The following is a 14,550-nucleotide window of genomic DNA, read 5'->3' on the forward strand; positions in this document are numbered from 1 at the left end:
GATGTTTTAAATATGTTCTTTATGATGAGTCATGTATCACAATTTGTTCTTTTTTGGATCATAGTGGCTCAGACTATTATTTTTTACTATATATGCTCCTTTTGACAAAGCACCTACAAGAATGGACTGTTTACTTGCTGTGAAACGTGTTCATTCGTCCCATTGACAGATGTCAGACAGTACTAAAAAGCTGCTGTTGTTTTCCTTCAACATTAAAAATGTACATAAACAGGAGTATAAATAACCTAAATCGTCTTTTACCCAGTTTAATGTCTATGGTTATCCAACTACCCTCAATTACCCACTGAATCTACACCCAGACACCGGGTTATTTTACACCCACTGTCATTTACAAGCTCTCCACATGGGGGAGCTGTTGTTCTTTGTCTTATTTCAGCGGCTGAACTGAATAAAACCAGAGCAGTATCCTGTACCCTGATCGAGAAGTACCCCTGCCCCACACTGCAGTGTTTTCCTCCTGCTCTATCACACTTAACTCAACTTATCAGCTAATTAACATGACTTTATGAAGTTAGAATTGGTGTGTTAGAGCGAGGAAAAAAACTCTAAACCGTGTACTGCAGGACTTCTTCAGGATAAGGTCTGGAAAACACTGCAGTAGATGGCAGAACACTTGTGGAGTCTTTCCAAGAAAATGGTATTGGTATTGTGTCAGATGGTTGTGTGTGAGTGTGGGTGAGGCTAAAGGTATTGAAATGATGAATTTCAGCAAAAAAAACTCAGTACAAAATGAAATGCAAAGGAGTGAGTATGCAAGTGTGTGTGTGAGTGTGTAATATGTACCTAAAATCACATATGTATGAGTGTGTGGGTCTCTATGTGGTTCTATTCTGGTCCACAGGGTGGGGCTCTTGCTCTTCAGCAGGGTTCAAAAGAGTACCTCCACTATTAAAAAGGGGTGAAGGTTATTGCAGTGTGACAAATGTTAATGTCTTCTGCTTGCGTGTGTGCGCGCCTCCGACGAGAGCACGCGTATGTGTGAAACTCACTTAAAGAAGGGAGTGTTGACAGCGCCCTCACAAAAGTAGTCATTGATGTATGTAGTGAGGAGGCGGCGGTCCCAGTCATCCGTAACATGACCTCCGTAGTTGACCCCGGCAATGAGGTACTTCAAAGCGTCCCAGGGGATCTCCTCGTACTCATCCAAATACAGACTCATTAAGTTCTCGCTCACCTGAGACAGAGAGAGTGAAGAGAGAGACGTGACAGAAATAGAGAGGGAGACTCGTTAGACATCCTCATAATCTCTTTTCTTATACACTGCATGTTCAAAAGAATCAGGAAAGCCCTTCTAGTCTGGGAACCTAGCGTCATTATTGAGATGCTTCCATTCTGGACACTGGTCAAAGGACTTTAACTGCCCACATGGTGCTTGTGCTGTATTATGTATACTGTAAAGCACTTTAAGAGAATGGGACACTCTGGAGCAGTGAAGCAGCCACACATGAGCCTATGATCACTTTGCCTAGTGTGGTCAGTTAGCCTGAGGGATACAAACCTTTCAAATCCATGCAATTGAGCAATGGAGTGCCATTCAGTACATTTGGTATAAAGAACACTGCGACACGGAGGCTTAGTGGTTAGCACGTTCACCTCCCAACACTGGGGCCCAATAATTGAAAGTAATAAGTATGTAAGTAAGTAAGACTATGATCCAGAACTAATCATTCAACCTCAGTACCTGATCTCACTAATGCTCATTGTTTATGGCTGAACACAATCAAATTCTCACAGTAATGTTTCAATTTGTAGCATAAAGCTTTCCTAGAAGTGCTAAGGCTGTTCGCACTGCAGAAAAGAGGAAATCAATTCTCCAATCATTACACTTGTTTAGAAACACTTTTTGAATTATTGGGTGTCAACTATCTGGACAGCAGTTCTGAAGCAGCTTTGCATGCTTCAGGTAACCCTGCACAGTGCTGCCAACTAAAGGGGTACACCCCTCCTGAGGTACTACTACTCCAGCACTAATCATCCAACACCAGTACCTGTCACCACTAATGCTTCAGAACTGTAACTGAAGACAATTAAATCATCACAGCAGAGTGTCAATTTGTAGCATTCTAAGACTGATGCTTAGGCTATTATCTTATTATTATTATTCTTATTTAGAAGAAATGTTGGATTAGTGTATGTCGTCCTTTTGGGGGAGTAGCTTGGGAACTCTGTAACTGTAGCTGAATATAAGCACATCTGTGTTTCAATCTGTAGAATTAAGCTATTATTCTAGACATGACAATACTATTATTTTATTATTCCTCTTGTTTAAGAGAAATTGTATTAGTGCGTGTCAACCCTTTGGACAGTAGTTCTGGGGAAGCTACACCCCTGCCTTAGATCACCTTAAACAGTGTGGTAAGTTTGAGGAGTAACAAAGCCCCTTGCTAAGTGGACTAGTAGAGACCACTTTGTTTCGTTGTCTGAAGTGATTGAGCAGTTTGTGATCTTACTAATACTCTGTAACTGTAGCTAATTGCAATCAAATTCTCACAGCAGTAAGAATTTCAATTTATAACATCATGTATTTCCAGACATATTGAGGCTGATACTGCAGCAAAGAGGAGACAAATTCCCCTTTTATTCCTCTTATTTAAAAGAAACATTGGATTAGTGTGTGTCAACCTTTTGAGTAGTAGTTCTGGAGCAGCTGCACATGCACCTTAGTTTTTCTTTCCCAGAGTAGTCCACTAAAAGGGGTACTAGAACTAATCAAGAACTAATTATACAACATCAGCACCTGACCTCCTAATGTCCCGTAACTCTAGCTGAATGCAGTCAAATCCTCACAGAGAAATAGGGAAGGAATGTAAACAAAAGCTCGCCAGAGAAGCATTTTATTAATATTGTTTTTTCATTATTGTTCATTATAGTTCAAACAACCTCACTGGCCAGATGTTTCATGCTTGCGGGCCATATCTGGCCCGAGGGCCACCTATTGCCAAACCCTGGATTATTGGGTGTAAATCTTCCAGAGGAAAGATTTGGGGTAGCCACATATGAGCCTAACTCTTTTATTATAATGCTTTACTATTACATAGCAGTGCCCCAAAGGATTATTTCATTGATGTCATAGAATATTATTTTCCCATTAGTTTATAGAAGTCAATGTAATGGTTCTTCACCTGGTTAAAGGTTTAAATAGTTCTTTATTGAAACAAAAATGTACATTGAATTGCTCATAGAACCTGTTCTATTCTTTTATTTTTAAAAGTGCAGTAAATATATATCTACCTCAAAGTCAGAGTCATTGAAGCTGTAGACGATGTTCCAGCCGAGCTGGAGGAACTTCTTGCGCTCGAGCAGGATGCTGTGGAAGAAGCAGAGGGAGAAGAGCAGCTTGCGGTAGACGACGGGCCGTGAGCAGCGCGAGAACTGTGACTCGGTCACCAGCTGGTACAGACGTTTCATATTGGACTTCACCCCCTGCAAGGAGAAAGAAGAGAGATGTGTGGCTGCTTGCCCATGTTTGAGTGTTACTTTTGGCCTTACACAAAGCAGAGTGGCATGTAGGACCGGTTCTCTTGACGTCTATTGAATTCTGTGATCAATAAGCGCAAAAAAAGACTTTTGAGCAATTTTTTTAAAAGGCCAAACATCTGACAGAAAACAAATCCAATGGATCAATAGAGAAAGACCATTTCCTGAGTGTGGAGGTGGATGTACAAAAAGAAATGAAAACATGCATGTGTGTTTGTGAGTGTTCTCGGTGTATGTGTGTATGTGCCAGGGAAATCTGATTTAGGTTATTGCACACCATGTTATTGTGGATAGAACATGTTTCCAGATATCTAAAGCATAAATTTAATCAACTCTGAACCAGAAAATGGTGTGGCAGTATGAAAAAGGCAAACAAAACTGTTTCTAACATTTATTTTGACTATAATTCTTTGCAGAGAGTATGAATCCACAATGTTAATTTTTTATTTACTTTATTAATATACTGTACAACCATTTCTGCATTTCAGGGCTGCAACATATTCCAAAAATATGGGTTCACTGTAGGGCTATTTGTATGATGCAAAAAAAAAAATAGATTTCAAACAGATGATGTCAACAGGTGATTGTATCACGATTTGATATAAAAAAAGAAGTAACCACAAAAGGCCTTTAAAAAGCTAAGATGGATAGAGGATTTCCAGTTTGTCAACAAATGTGTGAAAAATGTTAACAAATCTTGAAAATAATGCTTCTTGAGGAAAGATTTAGAGGGATTTGCATATTTCTCCTCTTCTATGCATAATGTCATTAATTGATTTGGGAGAATTCTCTGATCCCTCAGATGGCACTGTATCAAAAGCCATCATTCAACAATAGCTGATAGAACCACATGAATAAGGGATTACTTGGCAAAGCACAGTAAAGCATTACAATACAGAGTTACATTCACAAACTCCATGTTAAACTTCACTGCATGTGAAAACAGAAGACTTGTATTTATCTTACTGTGCTTGTACGAATTTAGGACCATACAAACAGTTTTGCAGATCTTCCTTAAAATAAATTAATACTGTGTTCTCCAGACCATAGAAAAAAGGACCATGCAGATTGTTATCAGCAAGAAATGTCTAAAAGCCAGGATCTGTAAGTACCATTCTGTGATGGCAGCATTCAAGCAGAAAAGTACATTGTGAACTGCCTTAAAACCACATCTTGTCCAGGGACATTTGTGCATTTTCAACAAGACAGTAAAAAAACACATGCTGCACACATTAAAAAATGCATGACTGAAGAAAAGAGGGTATTGGAACAGTAAGGACCATGTACTCTTCACAATGCACAGAAGAAACACAGGAAAACCCTCAGCACTTGGTAGCCTCTGTGCCAACCATCTTTTAAGTAATGTGAGAATCAATGGCAAAATTATAAAGTGGTGAACGTTTTAGTGCTCCAAACATTTTGAAATGTTGTACAGGCTTTAAATGTAACTTTAAAAAAAAAGAATTTGGCCCTTGCTAAATTGATTATTTTACCCATATTCTCTAATTTTACCACTAATATTTGACCATTCACATGCTTTTAAAAATACAAAAAAAAAAACACTGTCTGTGCTAACTAACAAATCCACATTTGCACAAGGTAGAAATTAGTTTTGACTGAATGGATATCTGCATGCGTGTGTGTGTGTGTGTGTGTGTACCTTGGGTGGCTCTGTGGTCATTTTGATGCCAGCCTGCAGTATGGCGATAGGGAATTCTGGGTGAGGGGAGGAACTGAGCCACAGTCTGAAGTCTGGGTGAGAATCCTCCACCTGGAGCTGCTCCACCAGCTTATCCAGCTGAGGCATCCACGACAAGGACAGGTGGCAGTTAGCTAGGAAAACCCAATGACCTGCCATATACAAACACACACACGCACGCATTTACACAGACAGGAAGAGAGATAAGGTAGAGCAAAGAAGGAATGCATATTTAAAACAATCTTTGTTTGTGTTTTTTTTCAGCATGCATACGTGGCAAAAATGTCTATAGGCTGATAAAGTAGCTACAGAGAGACAGAGAGAAATAAGAAGATGTAGAGGTTGCAGATGAGCTCCTGTCTCTGATTTCACATCTACAAGGTGGACCAGCTAGGTGAAAGTGACCAACAGGTGAGTGGACAGTGTGATGACACAGTGTTTAAGAACTCCAGCAGCACTGTTGTGTTTTATCCACTTGTAACAGCACAACACACACTAACAACCCACCATTATGCCAGTATCACTGCAGTGCTGAGAATGATCCACCATGCAAATAATACCTGCTTTGTTGTTGTCCACTGATATTTTATACTGTATATACACTGCATGGCCAAAAAAGGGTCACACACTCTAATATTTAATTGCATCGCCTTTAGCTTTGATTGCTGCATGCATTCGCTGTGGCATTGTTTCTACAAGCTTCTGCATTTATTTCAATCCAGTGCTGCATTAATTTTTCTCCAAGATCTTGCAGCAGCATTGATGATGGTAGATTCTGACCACTGCACAAAGCCTTCTCCAGCACACCCCAAAGATTCTCAATGAGATTAAGATCTGGACTGTGTGGTGAACTCTCTCAATCCATGTGTGAAAATAATGATATCATGCTTCCTGAACATCAGGGAAGAAAAAAATCCATTGATGGAATAAACTGGTCTGTATTCAGTATATTCAGGTAGTCAGCTGACCTCATTCTTTCAGCACATACTGTTGCTGAACCTAGACCTGACCAACTGCAGCATCGAACCCCACATCATCTGCTTAGTTAAATCCTGGAGGCGATTTTTTTGTTGGTCAGGCAGTGTATATCTAAAAGTAACATCTTAACTGCTGAAAAGTAGAAAACAGACTGAAATATTAGAAGGAGCTTCACCATTCTTTACTCCCTCTTTGATCATGCGAGTGGCAATGGGGGCCTGCCCCTGTCCCAGAGAGAGAGCGTGGAAGCTGGGGCCCATGCCTGATGCCTCTGCCAGCTGCACCAGAGCACCTGTAGGGTCTACACCAGGAGACAGCACGAAGATCAGGGGTGTCTTAGTGGTGGAGTCCTCCACTACCTGAAAAAGTCATTAAAAGTATATTTATATACATACATTTAAATATATCACACCCACACATAGTCACACATTCACACAGGCAGAAATCACTTTTCTGTTCTGTCCAAAAAAAAAAGTTGCGAAGCTGTCTCTTGCATATAAATAGCCCGGCTCCGGGTTACAGACAGACGATGAGAGAGGCAAAGACCGGATAAATAGAAAAATTACACTTAACAAGCTCATTTGAATACTGCTAGTATATGTTGCCAGGAAAAATGTAGTGTAACAGTAAAATCTGCATTACAAATCATTGCAAAAAGTCTGTCACGAATACTGAGTCATATTCCTCAGCTTTTTAAAATTGAATAAAGAAAACAGCATTAACGTGATTTGAGATGATTTGAGATGTGTTCAGGATCACTGAAGCTAGATGAAAGCTCAGGCATGCTCAGGCATTATCTCCCTGTCAGACATGGTAAAGACGTCTCTGACAGGTAGAGAACCCCTGCCTATGCTCATAATGGGACACCTCCAAATGAAGATACCCAGCTGGTGTTTTTAATTCAACTTTAATGATGCGGTCCAGAGGCACCGTTGGATGCAGACTACAAGTGCTTTGTGTAAATTTGTGCAAGGTGGGAGGGACTGAAGTGTCGAGCAGGGAATAGTGGTTTATGTCCTGTCAAGTAGGTGTTGACCCTTACGGCTCTTATGCGTGTGTGCGCCTATCACTCACGGCCTTCATGTCGAGCACAGGAGGCTCTACAAAGCGCGATCCCAGGTTATTGATGATGAAGGAGTTGACGCAGAAAGAGACACGGTCCTGCCTCAGAGAACGCACTATCAACATCTTCTGCAGCTCGTTACATACAGTCTCCCACTCACCTATGTGAACAGACAGGATGGGAAGGGTGAGGTGGAGAGAAAACAGAAAGTATGTTTGCAAATTGACACAGTATTTAATTTGTGAAGGGCAAAAAGTGCGGAGAAGAATAAGTTAAAGAGTAAAGAATGAAGATGGGTTCAGAAAAGAAGGAGAAGGAGATAAGGATAAGCGAGAAAGGTGAGTGGAACGGGGGGAATTCAAACAGGAGATTAAGTGACAGGCAAATATTATCTTTTTTACAGACCCTTTTTAGAAGCGGGGCCCCTCGAGAGCTTACTTTTAAAACAACAGAGCGATTCATAATTACATAAACGGGTTAAACAAACAATGGATTTTCACAGTGCGAAGGGAAAAAAAGAATCACGGCTGCAAATTCTAGCGCAGATTGTATTAATATTGAGTGGAACTTTGAGTAATGTAATTAGAGTAATAAAATAAAGGAAGGGAAATGACAGACTAGCACTGTAGGAAGAGCGTTAGACAGTAATACATTCTCACAGAGAGAGCGAGAGAGACAGAGAGAGTGAGAGAGAGTAGGCGCAAAAGACAAAGAGGGGCAAATACATATTCATCCTCAATTCAAATAACGTTCACAAGACAGAAATTAATCAAAGGGACAAAAATGTGAATAAGAAGGTTTAATAAGATTTACAAATCAAGTGCCTGTCCCAAGATTACACTGACAAAGTTAAAGTGCAATGAGTCCAGTCATATTCACAGACACATATACTCACACTGTGTTTCGGTGAATATGCTGCACGATATATTGCCTTTAAATGTTGTAGAGATATTGGCTCTTACAATACTGATAATACAGATGTTACTGCAGTCTGTCAATGCAAATGTGTCTAGCAAGCATGTTTTTACTATGTTTTACAGTGAGCTGACCAGACTTTCCAGTTGCTCCATTGTTTTAGGGTGATTAGCTGAATTATTGTACAATAAACATCCTAAATAATTATGGTCCAAAAAACTGCAGTCAATCTTTAAACTTTTAACTATATGGGTATAATATATAAAAATCCCAGAGTTTGGTCAAGGATCATGGACACCTTATTTTTCGAATTATCAGGCGCATTTTCAATGAACGTTTATTTTCTGGTCTATTTTCATAGATAAGGCGCACTGGATTATAAGGCGCATTAAGTGGCACTAGTAAGAATGCCTAGATCAAAGTGAGCAAGAGTGTTGCCATGTTTCCCTTTTAATGGGAAAGCTCCATATAAACATAACTGTAATTCTTTAAAAAAAATGTTTTCTTTTAAAGGCAAACGAGTGCTGGATATTAATCTACACAGATTTCTCTTCTGAAAACCGTTTATTTGGGTGGGTAAAGTGTTTCTGTTTATTTATAATAAGCTTAGATTTCCAATATTTTGTCTAGGGTGAGTTTTCAGTGAATGCCGGGTGCAGCAGCATTAGCATTAGCCACTAACCGCAGCACTAGTGGAACGTAAATGCTGCCTAGAAGCACTAGACTGAGGAACCCAGGGCACTACCAGCTAGTGGTTCATCCCACGTAGCTCATTTTAACACGGCAAACACACAGACTACAATCCAATATACTCGCTTCTGAATGGTGAAAGGGCTAGCGCTGCAGTTAGCGGCTAATGTTAATGCTCCAGCACCCAGCCTTAATGTGGGAGAAACTTCACTGAAAACTCACTTTTATAACTCTGTATCTCTGCGGAGTGACTTTACCTCTCCTTAATACATGACTAGTAGAATTCTTACATAAGGCGCACCAGATTATAAGGCACACTGTCGATTTTTGGGATAATTAAAGGATTTTAAATGTGCTTTATAGTCTGAAAAATACAGTCATTTTGGAAATCTCCACATCTGTATAATCATTTCTACAGAATGGAAGGAAATGGAACCACAGTTTTCTGTAGACACTGGGTTAAACCTTGCCAACTAATCCTCTGTTTCAATTAATCTGAAAACTACTCTCTGGTGGGCGGGGTTAAGAAACAACACTAACCAAACCACTATCTGTCACAGATCTTAACATACTTAAACTGATATATTTTTTTTAGTTTTGAAATTTAATACAGCATTGCAAAACTAATTATTGCAATACTTTGATATATTAACAATTTTTATCCCCTAATTACCAGGTAGAGGGGCATTCTCTGGTTCCGAACTAGTGTACCACTGGTGCCAGTCCTTGGGGTACTTCTCAAAGGAGGACATGAGCCCGTGGAAATTAGCCAGCTTGTCCAATTCAGTAATGTTGTCCCAGTTAGAGTCAGCGAGCCAACTAGTGCATGGGTTATCCATCTGCCCTTCTTTATCCAAGACCTATAACACACACACACACACACACACCACAAACACACACACAGACATACACAATATAGACATGCATACAACAACACCAAACCATAAGATATGAGTATATAAGGTATGTACGATGTAACAATGGCTGGCAAAAATACTCTAATATACAATATAACAAGCGTCTAAATTCCTACCCAGCAAAGCAGACGGATTTAAAATATCTGAAACCTTGAACAACATCTGAGCCTTGAGAGTACAAACAGCCAAGCACACTATTTACAGTCCGTGTTTGCAGGTGCGGAGAAATAATGTTTCCCAAAAGAGCTACACGTTAGTTTTTACAAGACCTGAGCTGCTCCTAATGTGAAGTAGTTGCTCGGAGCGGGCTTCTCTGGGTTATGCTGCCAGACTGACGAACAGAAGCGTATTATGTCTTTTTAGCCTGCATGCCCAGGGTCAGCAGAGAGCAATAAGCCGCAGTTACTCACTTGATGCTACAAGGGATATAAGTGATACGCACTTCTTCCCAAGGCCTCTCCAAATGGGCAAGTCAGAGAGCGCAAGGTTAACTGAAATAACATCAAATGAAAATAAATAAAACATAAAAGAAAAGAAAGATCAACAAGTGCTCACCAGCCCTCCTCGAAGAAAGAAGCTGTACTCATCCATGTTGAGCTTTCCAGCCACTTCGAGGATCTTAGCACACATGTGGAAACTGAACAGCAGCTTGTGGCGCTCAAACAGCCCCCGGCATGTGTACCTGCAAACAGTATCGTCAAAATTTAATAACTATCACTGTCTGCCACCATTCAGTTTGGTGTGTTTCACATCAGCTTCACATGAAAGTCATGCTCAAGGTCAGAGCTCTGGAGAAGAGAACAAATGACATTTTGAAGCAGCAGCCGGCTTTCATTTACTCCATCACCCGCATTAATACACATCAGTGATTATGTTGTGATTGCATACCTGTAACCTTATGTTTTAATATATTACAAGGTGTGATCTCATTTCCTGGTATGAGTTTTGTTGGGCAGCTCTTTGTTCCCTGCAGGGAAATGCCCTACATGTTTTTTTCTGACTTTGAATATGATAACCCAGTTTTTTTTTATTGAAAGGGCAACGTTTCGTTTTTTGATACTGAAGTTACTGAAAGGGGCAGGTTTAGGACTGCTTATGTTTAATTTATATTACATATAGGAAGACACATATACATTTTTGGGAAAAAATAAGAGACCACTTCAGTTTATGACTCAGTTTCTCTAATTTTGCTATTTATAGGTTTATGTTTGAGTAAAATGAACTTGTTGTTTTATTCTATAAACTACAGACATTCTATAAACTATTTCTCCCAAATTCCAAATAAAAATATTGTCATTTAGAGCATTTATTTACAGAAAATAAGAAATAACTGAAATAACAAAGTAAATAACGCAAAGAAAAAAAGTTCATATTCATAAAGTTTTAAGACTTCAGAAATCAATATTTGGTGGAATATCAATATTTGGTTTTAAAGCAAAGTTTTCATGTATCTTGGCATGTTCTCCTCCACCAGTCTTACAAACTGCTTTTGGATATCTTTATGCCACTGCTAATGCAAACATCCAAGCAGTTCAGTTTGGTTTGATGGCTTGTGATCATCCATCTTCCTCTTGATTATATTCCAGAGGTTTCAATTTGGTAAAATCAAAGAAATGTATCATTTTTAAGTGGTCTCATATTTTTCCAGAGCTGTATATAATACTGTGCAAATATCTGAGACTACCCTTATTTGATTTTACATCCACTAAAAATGACAATTAAGCACAAAATGATAATAAGATACAAGAGAAAATGGGATTTCTAACCAGCAAGGAGCAGTATGTTATAATTCAACCTTAATATAACAGGTATAAAGTCCTTGTAATGCCAAACTGACATGTACTGTATTAGGCATATCTATTATTGCTTATCTGAGCTCTGCATGCTACTAACTGCATTATGCTACTTCAGTAAAGAGGACGAGGCAATGTTTGTGAGAATCATGTGAAATTCTATAATATTATTCTACTGAGTCAGTTCACATGTTTTATTTACTTCAAATGCAGGGTTTAATATCTTTTAGCTTGTCATCAAATGTACGTGTAAGGTGTAAATCCTATGCATTTTGCCATGTTACTTCTGGAGGTCCTTGTCTATTGTAGCCCTACACCGCATGTCACAATAACTACCAGCACATCACTGTACTGCCTTCTATGACGTATTCCTGGTACAAATATGACACTGTGGATTGAGGAATGTTAAATACCAGAAAAACTTCAGAAATGGAATGTCTCGGGCGCCGAGTGGTCCAGCGGTCTAAAGCGCTGCCACTATGAGCAGGAGGTCGCAGGTTCGAACCCCAGCTCATGCAGCTTTGCCATCAAGCTGCCGGCGTTGGAGGGAGCAAAATTGGCCCTGCTCCCTCTGGGTGGGTAGATAGCGCTCTCTCCCCACATCACTCCTATGGTGATGTCTGCAGCACAGGGTGTCTGTGAGCTGATGTACCGGAGCCGAGCTGCGTTTTCCTCCAAGCGCTCTGGCTGCTCGGTAATGCTGCATCAGCAGCAGCTCGAAAAGAAGCGGTGGCTGACTTCACATGTATCGGAGGAAGCATGTGTTAGTCTTCACCCTCCTGGTGTGTTGGGGCATCACTAGTGATAGGGGGGGGTCCTAATGAGTGGGTTGGGTAATTGGCCGTGTAAATTGGGGAGAAAATGGGAAAAATTAGAAATAAAATTATAAAAAAAAAAAAAGAAATGGAATGTCTCATCCATCTGGCACCCACAATCAGGCCTCACTCAAACTGATAATTCATACACCTGCCAAGAAACATGCTCAGCCTCACTTATATAATAACACCTCACATTTATACACACTTATACAGGTGTGGGCATTTCCAAGCATCCCCTTAAGCTAACAATGATATACTGGAATTTTCACATTTCTGTGTACTTTTTTAAGTGTTACGTGCATGGTAAGAATGTGTAACCTGTAGACTGCGTAAGTATGGTAGTCGTTGAGGTTGATGATCCTCTCCTCCAGTTTGTGGCTGCGCTGGCTCTTCTCGATGCTCAGGTTGAACAGGTCTATGTAGGCATCCAGGGAGAACTGGTACATGGGGTCTATACGGCCCATATCATTTAATACGAAGAACAAGATGGAGGCCCTCTGCGCACAAGGACGATAGGCCTGAAGAAAAACAAGCCCACACACACACAGGCACACACAAACACGCATACACACACACACACACACACACAGTTTAAATGTCTATACCTTTATCTTTTACTTCACTGCTATCGATGGCCTCATCTTCAAATCCTTTCATCCTTATACCCTTTTCAGGCCCTCAATCTTTAATCCAATGTGGCAAGCCTTTCAGTACCATCCTTCCTTTCTTTCTCTCCCTCTTCCTGTCTCTCTCTCTCTTTCTCTCACCTCTCTGGCAGTATCGATTTTGATCTCTGTCTGTTCGCTGGTCTCCAGTTGGTCTGACACTTCGGTGGCCGTGATTTTGGAGGTTTGCAGTGTGTTCACCAGCTGCACGTCATCCAGCAGAGAGCCGGTCGCCTCGTTCAGCAAGCTGCTCACAACCACACACACACGCACACACACACAAACACACACACACAGGTAAGAGATGGGTGTAATTCAGGAGGGATTTGTTAAGCGCAAATATGCTGCTGCAGGATAAAGCTGACTGATGGATTTAGCAAATGTGTTAATGTCACATTTTTTGCTAAATGTCACTTGAATAAAAGGTGTTAATGTAGTGCTATGGGGTATTTGGGCACGTGTTTAATGAAGTGTGGTGAGAGTGTGCGTGTGTGTGTGTGTGTGTGTTTGTGTGTGTGTGTGTGTGTGTTTGCAGCCCACCGGAGAATCTCGTCCTCTAGCTCCTGCAGTTTCCTCTTGCCCGAGGCAATGTTGATCACCAAAGAGTCTTTCTGTTCCTCCAGCTCAGGACGCTCCCTACGCACCACTATACCCAGCAGCTGAGCCTCTAGTCCCTAAACACACACACACACAATACACATCAACACATTAGGAAATGTATAGGCTGATATTATCTTGTGGTAGAGCAGTAAAAGACACTCGTCAACTTGCTGTGAGGATTTGACTGCATTCAGTAACAAAAGTAACATTTCCGGGATGATTGGCGGCCTGTTCAGGGTGTATACCTATCTTCCGCCCGATACCGGCTGGGATAGGCTCCAGCGGATAAAGTGGGTATTGACAATAGAATGGATAGATGGATGATTTGTCATCATGCCACTTCATCAACAACTCACCAACTCATCCAAAAGTACAGGATAGAACACTATTATTCAAGAACACAGATCCATTGCTCCACAGTTTACCACAAGTGTCTCTTTAACCCTCTAAATGTGTTAAAGTAAAGGACAATCAACGTTAAATACAGATGCGGGCACAGTCTTTACTCAGAGTCTGTGTACCGGTAAATACTCTATTACATTTGGGTTGTATTTGCTTTTTTTAAGGGCTTTTGAACAGAATTAAGACTTTCAAAAATGTACAAAGTGATGCAGTAGCACTGGAAATTGTGGTGGTGTAGTCAGTTAGTCACTCAAAATATTGACATAATAAAGAAGAAACTCTGACAGAACAATTTTTTATGACATATTTTAACACCATTTACAGTCTAGTTAGTCATTTTGTAGTTTCACAATTTCCTTATTTGTTGGTGTCAGACTCTCCTTTGCACAACACTGATAATGTAAGGAACCCATATAAGTATGAGGGCAGTGATTGTTACATTGTTTGAAACTAACATATTCAATTTTGTATGTAAAAGGAGTATAAATAAACCTTAAGTAAATTCCAATCAT

General features: G+C 40.2%; 1 protein-coding gene across 1 annotated transcript in view; it reads right to left on the minus strand.

Annotated features, from left to right (window-relative positions):
* dnah2 (dynein, axonemal, heavy chain 2) overlaps nt 1–14,550 on the minus strand; it is a 210,302-nt gene that overhangs the window by 15,883 nt on the left and 179,869 nt on the right. Inside the window, exons 72-81 of the mRNA XM_049482490.1 lie at nt 13,577–13,710; nt 13,139–13,283; nt 12,690–12,889; nt 10,316–10,442; nt 9,517–9,703; nt 7,250–7,398; nt 6,351–6,534; nt 5,159–5,349; nt 3,253–3,444; nt 1,011–1,195 (exon numbers count right to left, since the gene is read on the minus strand). Of these exons, the coding sequence (XP_049338447.1) occupies nt 1,011–1,195; nt 3,253–3,444; nt 5,159–5,349; nt 6,351–6,534; nt 7,250–7,398; nt 9,517–9,703; nt 10,316–10,442; nt 12,690–12,889; nt 13,139–13,283; nt 13,577–13,710 (1,694 nt within the window). The remainder of the gene's footprint in view (nt 1–1,010; nt 1,196–3,252; nt 3,445–5,158; nt 5,350–6,350; nt 6,535–7,249; nt 7,399–9,516; nt 9,704–10,315; nt 10,443–12,689; nt 12,890–13,138; nt 13,284–13,576; nt 13,711–14,550) is intronic.

This window comes from Astyanax mexicanus, chromosome 8 (assembly GCF_023375975.1).
Source record: "Astyanax mexicanus isolate ESR-SI-001 chromosome 8, AstMex3_surface, whole genome shotgun sequence".
In the NCBI taxonomy this organism is placed as follows: Eukaryota; Metazoa; Chordata; class Actinopteri; order Characiformes; family Acestrorhamphidae; genus Astyanax; species Astyanax mexicanus.